Below are 18,240 nucleotides of genomic sequence, written 5' to 3'. Positions count from 1 at the left end.
TTCAACTGAATAATAGAATTTAAGAGAAAGTACATTTAGACATGTTGGAACTAGGTCTTCTAGTGGTTAAAGTGACCTCTAGATGTCGCTTATGCAAGCCCTGAACTTCTTTTTTACTGAGACAGGAAGTCAGTCACTGTGCCTGATTATGATGGTTTTGAAGAATTTTGAAGTAATTTAAAAGCTACGTTTTGTACTATTATGGCGTCAAATGGAAGATGACATCTTTGTGGTGAGAGATATGGACAAATTAGGGAATCGGCCTCGTTTGATTTTACTTCTCTGTTCTCATTTATCTCAAGAGCTTTTTATCTCCTACTTAGATTAGCAACTTCACATTTTCCCATCTTAAGCATCTTGTCTTTCACTGTAACATGTTGTTTTCATAGGAATAACAATATATTTAGGCAGGTAAACTCTTCTCTTTTTTTTTTTGGCAGCTGGTCAGTGGTGAACTCCCCTAAAAGATCTAGGTACTTGAACTTTCCCATTGGAATTCTTGATTTGCAAATAAGCTTATAATTAGAAATTGAATTAAAGTCCATAGTGTCATATACTGGTTTTCTAACAAGACTTTTGGAGAAAGAGACACTAGTAGGAGATACACATTCTGATGAGGGTGCAACGGGTAAATTAACCAGATAATATTTTATTCTTTGATGCCCTCAAAGTAATTTAGGACCTGTTTTGCTTTTGATTCTTAGTTGTCAAAATTCAGGGGAGTTTTAATGATTAGGATTCCTAAGAAAGGAGAGAACTAAAAGTAAGTTTTTAGAAAGAGTAGCCATTCTCAGTGAGAAAAATTGATAATTAACATCCTTGGTAAATATTTCATACATAATTGCTTTTTTTACTTTAGAGATAACACCATTAAAAGCACTCCTCTGTCATATAGATCATAAAGAGTATTTGTTTTCTGTATATTTCAAAGTAATTATCATTGTAAAAAGCAGTACAATTAATCATTTTAGTATCATAAGTATTTTTTATACATAAAGGGACTTCACAGTTTGTAGAAAAAGCACTAGGTTATTATTTTTTGTGACCTATAACATCATACAAAGTGTAAGATATTCCTAAATATTGAAAATTTCTGATTTTATAATCATGAACTGGAATTTGATAAATGGCTCTGATAATGATATTAAAATGATATTTTGTCCTCTATTCAATGAATTAGAAATTTGAACAAATATCACTATAAATTTTGAAATCTTTATTGAAATAATATATATAAAGTAAACTATCAAGGGTTGGCCAGTTAGCTCAGTTGATTAGAGCACAGTCTTATAACACCACGGTCACAGATTCAAATGCCCTCACTGGCTAGCCATACACAAAAAAAGTAAATTATCAGAAGTACTGTGGGAAGCACCTTGAAGGTATTGATTGACTTTGATTATAGAAAATACAGTTGCTTTTATTTCTTTCACTATTTAGGTCGCTATGCATTTCAAATCTGGAAACCTCTAGAACAAGTAATCACAGGAACTGCAAAGAAGATTTCAACTCCTGTAAGTTAAACATGGCTTTAGTTAGGAAACTCATTTTGATTTTTGTTTATATGCCATATTTCAAAGTAATCTAAAGAATGTCTTGGATTTTCAAACATCTGTATAAGTTTACCTCCTTCATTCTATCGTTGGTGAGTTTGTCTAATTTATTGATTTAGTTTAAGTTTCTTGGTCATGTTATTTTTATATCTAACCTTATTCCTGGTTTTGACATTTAATTATTATATTCCATTTAGTAGTATTACGTCAACTTTGAGGTAACTTATATTCTCTGTTTAATCATTGTTCATTTATTCAATAAACATTTAGTGAATGCCTGTCATATACCACTCTAGTCCCTTTGCCAGCAAGTGGGGATAGATAGCTGGTTAACAAAACAGACACGGTCCTTGCCCTGGTAGAGCTTACCCAAGAGTTTGTCACCTTGAAATTTGAAACTAGTCCCTGCGTACCACCACACCTGGCCATCACAAACATAAAATTATAAGATTCCAGTCCTGTAGGGCTTATACATTCGTCTACCAACATTATAGCTATTCTGGTGAACTAAATGTAAGTGAAGAATGAGTGGTAGTAGATGCCTTAAATGCTACAGTATGAACAGTGGTTTGTGACCACTGAAGACAATACAAAGAAAACTCACTGAAGCACTGCAGCATAAGCATTGACTTCTAGAAATAGAAGCAGATCTGGGATAGCTCAGCGTGGCTTGTAGCAATTTGAGAATGAATGGCTTGTTTTTAGCAAAGACATTGCAGGCTTGTAAGGCTTAGTTAGCCATGAACAATGACAACGTTTTCAAAGGATAACATACTGACATATAATTAAACCTAGGTTCAGAAGAACTGCAAGTGATTTTGCAGACCTATAAATGCATGACTGTGATTAGAGGGAGCATATGTTTATTTTCTGTTTTCCTATTTATTATTTTTATATTTTTTTGGTGGCTGGCTGGAACAGGGATCAAACCCTGGACCTTGGTGTCACCAGCACCATGCTCTAACAAACCTATTTATGTTATTTTTTAAATTTTTTATGGCAGCTGGCTGGTATGGGGATCTGCAACCTATTTATATTTTATTTGGCTAAACTATTGATAGGAATTCAGCATTCATTCAGTAAGTACAGTTGTCTCTCACTGTCCGCAGGGGATTGGTTCCAACACCCTCCACGAATACCAAAATTTATGGATGCTCAAGTCCCTGATACAAAGTGGCATAGTATTTACATACAACCTACACACTCTCACTGTCCGCAGGGGATTGGTTCCAACACCCTCCACGAATACCAAAATTTATGGATGCACAAGTCCCTGATACAAAGTGGCATAGTATTTACATACAACCTACACAAATCCTCCCTTATACTTTAAATTATCTCTAGATTACTTATAATATGTAATATGATGTAAACACTACAGAAATAGTTGTTATACTCTATTGTTTAGGGAGTAATTAAAAGAAAAAAAAGTCTGTATATGTTCAATATAAATGTAACCATCCATTTTTTTGTTTCTGAATATTTTTTATCTGCAGTTGGATGAATCCATGGATGTAGAACCCATGGATCCGGAGGGCCAACTGTATTCATTGAGCACCTACTGCATGCCAGACATTGTTGTAGGCAGTGAGATATAGTCATAGACTACACAAAGGTATTGCCCTTTAGGAGTTTACATTTTAATGGAGATAAACAATAAACAAATGCAGTAAGATATATAATATGTAGAAGTGTTGAGTGCTTTTAAGAAAACCAAATCAGGGTAAGAGGTTAAAGAATAATAGCAGAAAGAAATCTTTATATTAGTCAGGTCAGGTAGAAGATGAGGGAGCAGACCATGTGAGCATCCGAAGAAAAAACTTTCTAGGAGGTAGGAACACTGCAGAGGTTCTGAAGTGGAAATGAGCTTCACAGCAAGAGTAACTCTGGCAGAGTCCATGAAGGGACTATTGGTAGCTTGGGTTAAGATCCCTTAGGGCCTAACAGACTATGAAAAAATCTTCATATTTGACTTTCAGTGTAATAGAAAGCCTTTGGAAGATTTCGAGCAGGGGGCAATGTGATTTGCATTTTAGGATATCACTGTGCCTGCTGCATAGAGTGTAGACTAGTGAGCCTGAGTAGAAGCTGTGAAACCAGTTAAGAGAGTTTTGTGATAGTCCAGGTGATAGATAATGGTGGCTTGAAATAGAGTGATAGTAATGCACACAGTGACTTCGTGTTTTAAGTAAACATTGTTTGTGTTTATAAATAATAAATGGAGAGAGAATTTCAGAAATCATTTCTGTCATGGTGATCTTCAGTAGGTATATGTACACCATAAATAGAAATCTTCCAAGCTGTGTGGAACTACATTATTTAACATCATAAAAGAAGAGAGAGTATGAAAATGGGAAAATTTTCACTGCTCAGTAAAAGGCTCACAGAAAAGGTAGTGTAGTTCAAGAGATTGTAATGGGTGTACTGAGCCTGGTACCTGCATTTCTTAAGAAGAGGGAAATGATGTGTGCTCACCCCCACCCCAATTCCCCTCTCCTTTGTGGGACTCAAGGTAAGAAATGTGGCTTTTGATGAATTTGGCTCATTCTTCTTTTTCACAAAGTACTACTTTTGTAGTTTGCAATAAAGCATCTTAGAATATCTTCACCATCATCATCATCATTATCATTATAATTCTACCTCAGCTATACAAATTTTTTAGAACAATTCCTTAAATATTAATCACTCCAGGGAGGGGGTTGGCCAGCTAATTCAATTGGTTAGAGCTCTGTGTTAACACCAAGGTCAAGGGTTTGGATCCCCAAACTCGCCAGCCATCAAAAAAAAAAAAAAAATCACTCCAGGGAAACTGAGAAATGAAATATCTGCATACTTTCTCTTGGCACTAATGAATCACAAGTGTCAAGCTTCATAAACACAGCATTTATAGAGTTTTGATTTTATAAATATTATTAATTATTGAATCAAATAAGGATACTAAGAAAATAGGAACTGTAATCTTGTGTCACTAAATCTCTATCATTCAAAGGAGAATGTCTAAGGCTCTAGTTCCAGTGAGTTCTCTTTTCATAATATTTAAACCTTTATTTGCTTCCTCAAAGCTTTAACATCTTGTTCCTAATTCTCGTCTTTCTCTTATATATATTTTTTCATTTTGCTGGAATACTGCCTAGAGTAAATTTTTCATGTAGAGTGCTTAGATGGTAAATGTTTTACGTTCTTCTCTGTTAAACAGTTTGTTTCTTTTGTTCTCACTGTTAATTATCAGTTAGCTGCTAGCGCCTTGAAATCTAGTGAAGCCAGCATTAGAGGAGGACAGAAATCTCTGCTGAGACTATTCCTGCATTCCCTCGCCTCATAGCTGGCTTTTCTGATGTTATTATTATTATTATTCCATAACCTAAATTTCATGCAACTTGTTTTGGTTTTCCTTTGTTGTTTATTTTTGGTGTTTAGTTTTTGGTGATGTTTGTTTTTTAAACTCTGGAAGTTTTAGAATTTTCTCTTTATTATCGAGCTGAAATTTCGCAAAAATTCTTAGTGAGCCTTAACTTATTTGAAAATTATCTTTTGATCTGTAAGACTTTCTTACATTTTTTCTTTAATTACCTTTTCCCTTCATTGTCTTTCTTCTCTGCACCTGGAGCTCCTATTAGAAGATGTTGGACTTATGAATGTATCCTCTGTGTCTCTTTCTTTATCTCTTATTTTCCATCTCTTTATCTTTTTAGCTTTACGTTCTACAGTATTTCCAAAGCTTATTTTACAGGTCACCAGGTTGGGCTTTAGCAGTGCCTATGTTATTTAGTTCATTCTTGGAATATTTTACATCAGTAATTTTTTAATTTTTAAGAATTCTTCGATGTTAATGTTCTATAGCAACCCATTTTTTTATGGATGCTATATTCTTTTGAATATCTCTAAAGACACTAATTTGCCAAATTCTCTTCTGCTTCATTATTTATCTCCTTCCTCCAAAGCCAATTGTTATTTGTTCATCTTGGTTCTTCTTTTTTTTTTTTTCTTACCCCTATGATACTGGGTTTGTTCAAATGCCTGATGATCCTTGGCTGTTGGTTTATATTTTCAAAAACTAAAGTGATTAATATAAGCAGTGCTGTCAGCTTTCTTCAGCAGGATGGTAGACTTGCTTCAATGGCTTAATAGAATGGGAGGGTTGACAGTGGGCTGTGTATACACAGGTGAGTTTGTCAACTGGCATGTCTTCCAAATCAAGGAGATCAGAGGCTTGGGACCTCTGGAGTCCAGGAGAGGTCGAACATTATGTATATTTTACTCCTTGGCATACATGTCCCTGTCCCTGGCCTTCTGGGTTCTGAAATGAGATCTTCTGGTTCTTCCCTTTGCTTCTTTTGGAGACTACCACCCAGAGTAAGATGCATCCCAGACATATGCATAAGGGTGCAAGGTCCCTTGTGCTCTATATTAGTGAAGTAGGGATGGTCTGTCTCTGCTGTTCTGATTTAATGCTATTTTTGTATTTAAGTTTAAATTTAGTCTTTTCTTCTTGCCTTCCTGAGAAGGGTTTCTTCTTTCCCCTGGTGTTTGGGACTGTTGTGATTTTTTTTTCTGTACATGAAATCTTACCTGTTTTCAATCTTCTAACATTTCTCTAAATTTTCTGGTTTGCTGCTTGTTCCTTGTCTTGTTTTCTAGGCCTATTATAGATTTTTTCTTATTTAAAATCTCTTTTCTCATTTCAAAGGCACATTGAAAAGCAAAAGTCTGTTCTTTCGAACCAGTGTCCTTTTGCTTGCTTTTTAATGTATTGATGTATATTATTGACTCAGCTAGTGTCTAATAACCCTTAATTTTCTTCCTAGGGAGAAAACCTGAGTCATTCATCTTCATTTGAGGCTTTTAAGTTTTTATTTGTAAATTCGTTGATTTATTTGAATATAAATTTGTTGATTTATTTGAATTTTTAAAAATGAGACTTCTATTTTATGGTGAAGCAAAATTCATGGAAATATGTACTAATTAAAATCATCCTTCTATGGCTCTATAAATCAAATAGATTATTGTAAATAATAGAAGTTTGTCATTTATAGTAAATGTATTTCTTCTTTTAAGATTATAGAATGATATAGTTCTCTCTGGTTGACTGGAGGACTTTTATGTTTCAAACTATTGACTGAATGAATTAGCTAATGAATACCCTGGTTTAACTTGGTTATTTCATATCTCATCTGATAACATGGCACTACAGTGTTTAATGCTAATTTTAAAAGGAAAATGATCTTTATATCTGTTGTTTATATATACATTATGAATGGAAAAGGTCCAGGGTGTGTTTCGAATAGATAGCATCATGAAACTAGTGGAATACCACTGTTTCTGTTCTTGGAAATCCTATTAGAAAAATATAACCATCTACTTCTTCTATTTGATGATATAGTTATTCTTTATAGTAAGCTTATTTATGGATCTAAACATTTCCTTTGACCCACTGATGTCAGAAAATGGTCTGCAGTGCCTCGTGTGTGTATATCCTAATGTAATGCGATATTGGCATATTTTCAAGCTTAAAAGGGCCTTTTAGTTACACTTTATGAGGGGTGAGGGGTACAGATTTACAATTTTGTGCTTGCTAATGACACATATTAATTTAAACATAACAATAGATTAAAATACTGTGATAAGTTTCTTCTATTTAAAATCGTGTAATGCAAAACCTAAATTTCATGCAAGTTTAGAAGGCATGATTTTCTCTGAAGAAATGTGCAAATATTCTAGTAGTTGAGTGACATAGCAATTTTTTTTCTCTTTGTTCTACTGCTCTGTATACAACCCCTAGATATTAAATTTCTACCCTCAAAATGATCTAGTTTTTTTAGAAGGGTTGTGATGACCATTTATGTACAGATTGAGTTACTAATATAATAAAGTCAGTTTTCTAGGGTATGAACTTCTTCCAGACACTAGATTTTTAAGTAGCCTTTTCTGAGACTCCATTTCCATCTGGGCAGAACTGAAAGTAAAAAAATTGCTTGGATACCAATACCTGCTTTTAAGGTTAATGAGCTTTGTGACTATAGTGGAAATGACTGTTCGTGAGACATCACCAGTTTTTCTTCTTTATTATGCTGACTCAAAATTTTAGAGCTCCCTAAGGTAAATAAAGACTCATAGAAATACTTTTTCCTCAGTAAAGAATTACTCTATTCATTAGACTCAAGCATGATTTTAAAACAAAATAAGAACAAATTATGCTCCTGTAGAAATGACTACTGTGGATCAAGTTAATGATACTTCTGTTTTGCCTTAACTAAACCAACTAATCAGCTTTCATTTAGGTAGTAAGGTATGTATTGAGTAAAAATTTTGGTTTCCTGAGAGGAAGCTTTAAACCAGTCCTTCTTCCCTCTTCTTCTGTTAAGTCTCCTATTCCTTTTCATCTCCATCTCCATCTCTGTCTCTGTCTCCATCCCTATCTCTCCATCTCTCTATATACGTGCATATTCTACATATGTTTAGAGAGATATAAAATTTGTCCAGGTTAATATGTATATTTAACCAATTCGATTCCCTTCCTCCCATCAAAACTTGTGTGGAGGGTGAAGGGGTATTTGTTTTGTTTTCTTATTGAATTGTAAATTATTTGAAACTGGGAATATAGGTTGAGTAACCCTTATTTGAAATGCTTGGGACCAGAGTGTTTTAGATTTTGAATTTTTTTGGATTTTAGAATATTTGCAGATACTTAACCAGTTGAGTATAAACTACAATGTTTATACCCCATGTCAACCAGTCATTAGATATGGGCTGCCCTGGGAAGGAGACACGAGCTTGACTTTCTTCAGGCAAGGCAATTCCTAAAGAGTCTTGAGAGCTGAGCACCATCTGCTCACAGTAAGCCCCCATTTCTGAGGAGTAAGTCCTTCACTCCTGAGGGACTGGGCAGCGCATAACTGTGTCCTCTACATCATACTTAATTCCTCTCTTTTTCTCATATCTCATGTTCAGTCCACTGAGCAAATGATGGTTCTGCTTTCAAAATATATCCAGAGTCTGACCACTTTATACTATGTCCTCTGCGACCATCATGGTTTATACCATCATCATCTCTTGCCTGGACAGTTATTGTTATGTTCTCTTAACTGGTCTCCTGCTTCCACCCTTGCACCTTCTTTCTATTCTCCACACAGTAGTCAGAATAATCCTTTCAAAACAAAGTACAATTGTGTTACTCTAGTGCTCCGGCTTCTCTTCCCACTTAGAATAAAATCCTAAATTCTTTCCATTGCTTACAAGGCTGTTCACAATCTGGCCTAGATTACCTCTCTAATCCTCCCGTCCTCCAGCCACATTGCCTCTCCAGCCACCTTGCCCTTTCTGTTTTTTTTTAAGTTTATTTATTTATTTATTTATTTATTTATTTTTTTAAAAGATGACCGGTAAGGGGATCTCAACCCTTGGCTTGGTGCTGTCAGCACCACGCTCAGCCAGTGAGCAAACCGGCCATCCCTATATGGGATCCGAACCCATGGCCTTGGTGTTATCAGCACCGCACTCTACCGAGTGAGCCACGGGCCGGCCCAAGTTTATTTATTAATATTATTATTTTTTACATTCTAATAAGTTGTTGCAGAGCAGTTGGGGGAGAGAGGGAGCGGAGAAGGTGGAAGGAAATAGGGTGGGAGGAGGAAGGAGGGTATGGTTGAGGCCTGTGGCAGCTCCCTCATTCCTGAAGGGGAGACCAGAGGGCTTCCAGTGGTGGTTCTGTCCTTGCTGGGCTGGTTGCAGATGTCAGGGGAGGGGGGTGGCTGAAGCCCTTGGCCCCTACCACCCCGGCTTGAGAGCCCAAAGTGTTTCTAGCTGCTGCTGGGTGGTCATTGCTGGGCTGGTTGTGGGTGTCGGGGGCTGTGGACAAAGCCCTTTGCCCGCCACTTTACAGGATCTTGGGTCACTTCCTGCAGCAGCTCAGTGGTCGTCACTGGGCTGGTTGTGGATGTCAGGGGTATGTGGCTGAAGTCCTCGGCTCCCTATTGCCCCAGCTTGAGAGCTTGGGTCACTTCCTGTGGTGGCCTGGAGGTCATCGCTGGTCTGGGTATAGTCGTTGGGGGGTGTGGCTGAGGCCTGTGGCCCTCCACCATCCTGGCTTGGGAGTCCAGGGGGCTTCCTGTCCTTCTAGGTTTCATAGGTGTTCTTTGGGGGTGTTAGACCTTTGCTAGTTAATATCAGACTTTGTTTTTGATCTGTGGGTATTTTGTTTTTCAGTCCTGTGTTGGATTATTAGCTGTTCCTACCACTTAAACTCTGCACCAGAACTAATTTGTTGTCCTTTGCTTACTTCTAAAATGGGGGAACTTCCTGTGTAGACCAGCACTTGAGCCCTGTAGAGCTAAATTGCTGCTTTGCTGCTGATTCTCTTGGGAGGGTGTTTTGTGTAGCTTAGGTTTTAATTGTTGACCTTGTACGTATTTTCGGGTCTTCTGAGGTCTGGTACACCTGGGTTGTGTGGAAACTCTGGTCTGGGCCTCAGTCTTTTCAGCCAACTGCACCTCCTACAGTTCTGTATTCCTGACCAATACCACTGAGTGGGCCTGTGCTGATTGGATGGCAGATCATGTGTCCATGCTGTGCCCCAATGTTCCCCTGATAGACCTGTCTCCCCACCACCTGCACTTCAAACACTTCCCATGGGATGGGCCATGCTACAGTCCCTTGTGATGACTCACCTGCCTCTGAGTGGCTCCTTATTTCAGTTGTCTGTGGCTCCTTGCTCCTCTGTGGGTCCACAGGAACCCTCTTAGTGGTCTTGCTGCCCTGAGGGCCACCAAAGCCCTCTTCACCCCTGCCGCCTTCAAGCGTCTCCATCCGAAGGGCACAGCTGTGGCTTTTGCTAACTCTTGCTCCATGTGCTCACCAGCTCCAGACTTGAAGCGGCTGGGATTTGAAATGGTGGAGTGATCCTTTCTTTCTCTCATCGTGGCTTCTCCTGCCTTTATGCACTCCGTAGGTCTCTCTTCCTCTTCCCTTGAGCACTAGCGGCCCCAGTTTGGCTGTCATTGCTTTTTAATAGTTGTAAGTTGGTTGATTTGTGGGAGAGAGTGATGCTGGGGACCATCTATTATGCCATCTTGACCAGAAGCCAAGTAATCACATTGACCTTTCAGTCCAGTTTCCCAGCCTCTCTTGGCTTGCCTGTCTGCTATAGTGACACACTCCCCACTTTGTCAGTCCTTTCCCTTCTTTCTTTGTTGGCCAGTCTAGATGGCTGGTATCTACTGTGTCAACCTTAAATGATTTGGTCAAGGTTATCCAATGAGAAAAGTACTGCAGAGCTTTGAAAAAGTTAAAGCATTTTGCTTCTACTTATCTCTTTTGTTCCTTCATTTATAGCTCAGTATAGAAAAACTAATATATTTTATAAAGTGAAAACAGTTGTTGATATTTTTTAAATGTTCGCCTGTCAGAGTTTTGAAAAGGGTCATTGGTGCTTTACCCACCACAATTTCAAGTTGACTTCTAGTAAAATGCTTTACTATTACTGTAGCTGTGTGATGGGATTGAGATCATGGAACCTTATGCATGGAACTAATTATTTCTTTCTCTTTCTTTACTGTACAGACCCTTTCATCCTACTATAAAGGAGGATTTGAAACGAAAATGAGTAAACGAGAAGCTAGTCTTATTTTAGGTGTAAGGTAGGTGTGCTGCATAAGTATTATTTTGTTATGTGGCTAAGCTTGTCTTCCAATAGGAGAAAATGTTACAGTAAGGTCCTTCTTATGTTTACAATTATAGTAGGAGGCAGAGGAGAAAAATCACATTTTTACATTTTAAGATTCAAATCTAAAAGAGTGTCCCACTTCCCCTAAAAAAAACTCAGGCAAACTTGTGATCTGTCTTTATTCTTTAACAAGTTGCTATTATATTTGAATATTAAAGTTTGGGGCCGGCCTGTGGCTCACTCGGGAGAGTGTGGTGCTGATAACACCAAGGCCATGGGTTCGGATCCTATATAGGGATGGCCGGTTAGCTCACTGGCTGAGCGTGGTGCTGACAACACCAAGTCAAGGGTTAAGATCCCCTTACCGGTCATCTTTAAAAAAAAAAAAAAAGAATATTAAAGTTTGAAATCAGTCAATCAAAATATCCTTTATTGTGACACCGAATTCTCTGGACTGTTTTATAATTTGATTTGTATCATACTTTTCATGATAATGCAGGATCTATTTCACAATTCTTTTCTACTTTCACAATTTGACATCTAGCATTTTATTGTACTTGTGTCCCTTAGTGTCCATTTATGGTCTAACTTTGAAGCGTATAGGACAAAGTTAGTGATATTGTGTGATTGTTGTGTGGTATCATTTAACACTTAATGTTAGGAGTGTTTTTCCCTACTACAGATTTACCAGCAACTGTATTCATCTGTTTACCTTATGTTCCCTTAGAGCCCACTCGCTAATTTTTGTGGGGGTTGGTTACAATATGTTATCTGCAACAAATCTTCTGGTGATTTAATCAACATAATTAAGCAGAATAGATAATAAAAGTCATATACTGACAAATTTATTTTTTAAATTAATTAATTCATTTTGACCAAAATGTTTTTATCTCTTACAGATAAACAGATTTTTTTTAAGCCAAAGCATTTTATTATTTCTTATGACCTAGCAAGAAAAACAAGAAAGGGTAGGGGGCTTAATTTAGCTTGTTGCTTTATTTAAATTTAAGAAAAAATGAGATCTCTCCTTTTTAGAGAATAGGAATAGGAAATGATTTTAAGCAGGGGAACTAGTTAAGGAAGTTAGTTAGCTATATTGCTAACTATTCCTTGTTTGATATTACTCAGAATGACATTGTATTTTTCTTGAACTTATAATGGCCTCCCCTACATTTCATTCATTGTCTTGAAATGTGAGTATAAATACCTTATAAAACCAAACACAAAAGATTTTGAGGATATCATATAACAACATCCAAGACACTTCTGTTGTTATGACAGATAATTAGGAGTTGACTGTATTTTTGAGTTCTCTTAAGATACATGGTTATAAAGTTTTATCCCATTGAACTGGAAGTTGTGTAAAATTCTCAAGGAAAATGCACTGGTTAAGAGCACAGACTCTCAGTATGAATGAAGTGGATCTGTGTATGAATACCAATTTTACCACTACCACCTCAGTTTCATCATCTGTAAAATAGAAATAACACTAGTTTCTACTGCATTGGGTTGCTATGAAGATTGTATAATGCACATTAAATTCTTAACACAAAACATGGCATTCAGTAACTACACAATAAATGTCAGCTAAGCAAAGCAGAACCTTATCCTGAGTATGCCACTTAGGCATTGCATTGTGTGGTCTTGGTCAAATTATTTTTTGGCTTTTCTGCACTTCAGTTTCTACATTTTTGAATTGGGATTAATAATATTCTATCTTGTTGGAATAATATAAGAATGATAGATGATACCTTTTATGTAAAGTGCCTATCAAATAACAGGTACTGAATTAATGTTCGCTTCTTTCTCCTCCTCTTTATCACGAATACAGAAGCTAAGTAACGCCCCTAACACATAAATGGAAAGGTAAAACTTATCTGCTTTCCTCTAACTCTTTCAGTCAAGCAGTATTGATTATGACAAGATACTTCCACCACATTGCTATGGTTTCATTTTCTATGATCATTAAGTCTTAAACTATGTACACTATATAACAAGAAGGAAAAGGCAAAATGGAGTTGATCTTGTTGATACCCTGTTAAAGAAAAATACTCTGTGTGCTACTGGAAGATTCTACATATTCTTACATCTTGCATTTAATGGTGATTGTTTGCTAAGATGTATATTTGAATCTTTGCTCTATGTTTTTCCTTACAAAAAATTAATTTTTTGCATTATAACTCTTGTCTGTAACAAAAACCCTAAAATATTTTACTGAGCTGCCCAGGAAAACTATTGTTAAACCTGATATTGTCTGAAATGATTCACATTTGTGATTTTCAAACTTTCTAAAAAACTTCTGTGGAACTTTTAAAAACCAAATGTTATTCAAAATCCCAACAGTAAAAAAAGATGAAACCAAAACTTTTAATTTGCCACAGGGAAATTGAAAACTGCTCGATTTGCCACAGGGTTAGGGGACACCACTCAGTTCCACACACCCCACTCAACCACTGCCAGGCAAATGCACTCCAGGGAGCACAGTTTGAAATCCCTGATCTAAGTAACATGATATTTTAAATTACTTTTTTTTTTTTTTGTGGCTGGCCGGTACAGGGATCCAAACCCTTTACCTTGGTGTTACCAATACCATGCTCTAACCAAGTGAGCTAACCAGTCAGCCCTAAAGTTATATTTTCAGTTTCATTGTGAAATTATATATATTGGAGGTATTTTTCACAGTTACATTTAATTTTTATACTGAGTTTAAAAACTGGGATTCTCCCATCTTGTTCAATCTTTACAGCAACAAACAAATGTATTAAAATGTAGCTAAAGTTCTAGAAACTAATACAGCAATAACAAAAAGGGAATAAACCTGCAAGCAAACAAGAATACTTCTTTCATCCAGAAAGTTCACCAATAGGAGTCTGATGATTATTATCTTAAAGGCAGAATGTTTTTAATGCCCCTACTTGTGCATATGAACTTTTCTTTCTTGCATTTTTACTTTAATCTAGTTAAGTGGTTGGCTGAGCATAATACTTCATGGAGTTTTATATGCAAAATCATGTGTACTATTTTTTTATAGCCAATGTAATTGATTTTCAAGGATAATTTTGACAGAAGTGATTATCAAACTTTGTCTTATGTGCCCAATTAAAATTAATATTCAGAAGAAGATTCCACTTACCATATATTCTCAAAAAAATGTACAACAAAAATTTGGATTTTACCGAATTTATATTGTCATCTAGTGGGCCATATTTGATTAGCTTTATGGAATAAGGTTTTTAAACTTTCCCCTTTTTAAACTTAAAATTTTTTTGTATTACCATATTCTTTATAATGATAGTGTTTGTTAATATAGAGCCTTTGTTCTTTCAAAGAGTTTACCTTTTTACAGTCATTTCCTTTTGGAGGGTGGTATAAAATGCATTAAACACCTATTGCATATACGGTCCTAGATACTATTTTAAGATGCAAATTATAGCTTCTGCCTTTAAGAAATTTAGAATCTAAGGAGACATGAGAAATATATACAGAACAACTAGAAAACATAACTAATAAAGGAAAGAAGTGCTATAGAGCACCAGAAAAGGGGATAATAAATGTATATTAACCATAGGAAACTAAATCTTATTAGAATTTTTCAAAGAAATGTGTTTTCCATTTCTTAATAGGTAGTTAAATAATGTAGTATTCGAAGCCCTGGTACAATTTTGAATAGTTACTTTCTCAAATTCAGTAGTCTTTCTAATCAGACAATGTCTGATTGTCTATCCGGGAGGTACCTACAAGCCAAAAAGTAAGTTCGAAATGGTCTCCCAAAAGACTTCTATACCAAAAGGAATACCCTAAGTCTTTATATAAAAAGGCTTACTTATTTTATTCACGGAAGAATATTTTATGTGCTTATTCAGCAGTTAATAGCACTTTTATCATTCTTGGTGATGTGTTACTTACCTGCAGGAGATTAGAAGTAGCAGGTAACCGGTAAGGGACTGCTAGAGATCGAAACACTAACGGAATCAAGGATTGAAATCCAATGAGGCATTATTCAAAATGGACAGAAGAACTTAAGTAGATAGCATGCTAGGTCCATTTAGTAGAAGGGCAAATAAACCTCTGCACATCTTGAGGGTTTCTTTGTATTTCACTTATATTAGTAATAATGCTTCTGAGTCATTCAAGAAGTGTTAAATTAGGTTATGCATACTCCATTTTTTAAAAGTAGCAAATATTTAATACATTTTCATAAGCATCCTTTATATCTGTAATAACTACTGTTTGCACACTAACTGTGTGCTAGGTCATGCTAATCATTTTACTTATATTATTTAATTTATCTTTAAAATAATCCTAGGAGGTAGGTTTTATTATGCACATTGCACAAAGAGAAAATTTATAACTCAGAGAGTTTAAGTAAGACAAAGTTGTATAGTTAAAGAGTGGTGGAATCAAGATTTTGAACCTATGTCTGAATAACTCTAAAAATATGTATATTTTATGACTGCAGTGTGGTTTATCCATACAAATTAAGTCATTTTGAATTTCACAACAACTACACTGTACTTCAAGTCAGCTATTATTATCCTTATTTGAGGCCCAGAAAAGTTAGGTAGCTTAGATAAGATAGCACAGCAATAGGTAGGATTTTGTTGTTAGCGTTAATTTTTTTTTCCTTGCCTGGAAAATGTACTAATGAGAAACATTTCCAATACTGAATAAATTAGGTTTTACCAAAATAATTTTAGGTTTGTTTAACTTTCTTCTTTAATTTTTATTTACAGCATAGCTCTAACAGCCAAGCTTTTCTCATAAAGTTAAATAAACTATGAGTATAAGGGATTTTTAGATCCCTGGTAAACATAATAATAAAAGGTAACTATTGTGGAGCACTTGGTACTTGCCAGGCACTGTGCTAGCACTTTGTAGGCATTAACTCATCTAATCCTTACATTTGCTCTATGAGGAATATGTTGTTACTAGCCCTATTTTATAATGAGGAAACTGAAGCACTAGGAAGTTAAAAATTTGACCAAGTTTACCCAGTCTTATAAGATAGTGCTAGAATTAAAATCTAGCAGTCTAGCTCTGGCATCCAAATATTTCTCAGTTACATATATAGCCTTGCCGCCAAATAACTTAGAAGCATAAGTTTTCAAATGTACAGTAGTATAGTCTGCAGAGTATGACTCCCTTAACCTATATATTGTGTTTTATTTTTTGAATTGATTGAGAATAAGGACTGCCATTACAAAGGACTGAAGAAAAGCACATGCAGAATTAAATCAATGACTTATTTGATGGTTAGGGGAATTGAATGGAAAGCTGTAATTTTATATTTGTCCACAAGATGGTGAAATTCTCATTAGTTTTTAATTTCTTGAAACCCGTATAAGCCATTAATTTATAATCTGCACTTGGCGCTATTTATTATAAGCACTTTAATTTCTTTTTACAGCCCATCTGCTGGCAAAGCCAAGATTAGAACAGCTCACAGGAGAATCATGATTTTGAATCACCCAGATAAAGGTAAGTAGAATTCCTGTTTTTCATAGTATGTGAATCAGAATATGTTGTGAATTCCTTTCATTTTGATCAGACTCATTATAAATGATATGTAGCTGAGATGGAAGTTTGTGTGCCACATGTATTGTGATTTTTTTCATGAATAAACAAGCCTTTAGATAGGAGTTCAGTGACTCACAGAGGTAGTGAATTTAAATTACCAGCTTTCACGAACTTAGTTACTGGTTCTTAGAACTAGTATACTGGTTTTATGTATGTGTATCTGAACCCTTTGATGCTCTTACTATCTTGGTCAACAAGGAAGACATGAGTTGTCAACTCTTCGGTTGTACAAGCTGATTTGGGCATCATGAATTATCTTTATTTAACCTTAAACATAAAAACAGGATTTCGAGGATTTCCTCTAAATCTCTGATGTAATATGTCATAAATGATTCTGAATTTCTTAATTTTATTCTGGAAGGCTCTGAGGCTGAGCCATTTGTTTTTAACTGGCCAGGTTTTTAATGTAAATTTATCTTACAGGAAGACAATTATTATAACTTTAACTACACTACAGCTGCTTGAGAGAGAAAGCCCATATGTTCATTACTGTTTCTGCTTTAAAATAACAGATGGTAGAGAGTTGCACTGTATTTCAGAAGTCAAAGGGGGGAGGAGAGTAAAGATTCTTGGATTCTTATTTGTATACTTTCAGTTTTCTAATCATTTTGAAAAAAATTAAAAAGAAATTTTGGATTTCTGTCTATCCTAACCAATACCAAAATAAGGCATTCTTTTTCAGCTTTCTCACTTAATTACTTACTATAGAAATCCTTTTCACTAAAACATCATCTCTGTTGGTTTTTGCACTTGCTGTTCTTTAGTGTGAATAAACAAGAGAATAAACTTTAAAAAGTGGTTTTGCTTAAAATTTCTAAACAGCTTCAGCAGTTACTGAAAGATCCACTCAACTAATTTACTTTGCATTGTGAGCTAGAGAAACGTGTTTAAGTGTCTCTTTGGAGCTTTCTGTCTCCCAGACATCCTCTGTCCCTTGCAGGTCAAGTGAATGCCCTTCTTTGATTGATTGCAGTAGGATCAAGCACTCATGTCTTTCAGATGATTGACAGGTTGTTGATTGTGCCTGCTGGCAATGAAGCAAGTTCTAAAATGTATCTAAGAGAATATGTATTTTTAGGTACCTTTAATAAGAAAGAAAATATTTGTGTATCTTATGAGCCAGTGGTGTTTAAAGAATTACTTGATTTCTTCTGAGATAGTGTATCTATAAGACGTGGTATTGTTGACTGTAGTATGCTTACTAATAGTATCCTCCCATCTGGCCCTGCGTGGGTAGCTGGGTGTGAGAGAATGGACCTGGGAGCAGGAAGCCAGCATTTGCTGTGTCGTCTGCCGTCCAGCTAGCATCGTGCCCTTGAACAGTCCCATCCCGTTTCCAAATGTCTGTTTTATCATATACAAAATGAAGGATTTGTTTCTAAAGACCTTTTTGTTTATGGTTTTTAACGTAATAACCTTTTTTTTTTTTTTTTTTTTTTTTTTTTTTTTTTT

At 35.7% G+C, this 18,240-nt stretch overlaps 1 protein-coding gene across 1 annotated transcript in view; it reads left to right on the top strand.

Annotated features, from left to right (window-relative positions):
* DNAJC15 (DnaJ (Hsp40) homolog, subfamily C, member 15) overlaps nt 1-18,240 on the top strand; it is a gene marked incomplete at its 5' end in the record, with an annotated part of 51,227 nt that overhangs the window by 1,112 nt on the left and 31,875 nt on the right. Inside the window, 3 exons of the mRNA XM_008584743.1 lie at nt 1,441-1,514; nt 11,109-11,185; nt 16,619-16,689. Coding sequence (XP_008582965.1) covers nt 1,441-1,514; nt 11,109-11,185; nt 16,619-16,689 — 222 coding nt within the window. The remainder of the gene's footprint in view (nt 1-1,440; nt 1,515-11,108; nt 11,186-16,618; nt 16,690-18,240) is intronic.

The sequence above is a fragment of the Galeopterus variegatus genome, unplaced genomic scaffold (genome assembly GCF_000696425.1).
Source record: "Galeopterus variegatus unplaced genomic scaffold, G_variegatus-3.0.2 Scaffold3362, whole genome shotgun sequence".
Classification (NCBI taxonomy): Eukaryota; Metazoa; Chordata; class Mammalia; order Dermoptera; family Cynocephalidae; genus Galeopterus; species Galeopterus variegatus.
This window is presented reverse-complemented; position numbering and strand designations above follow the sequence as displayed.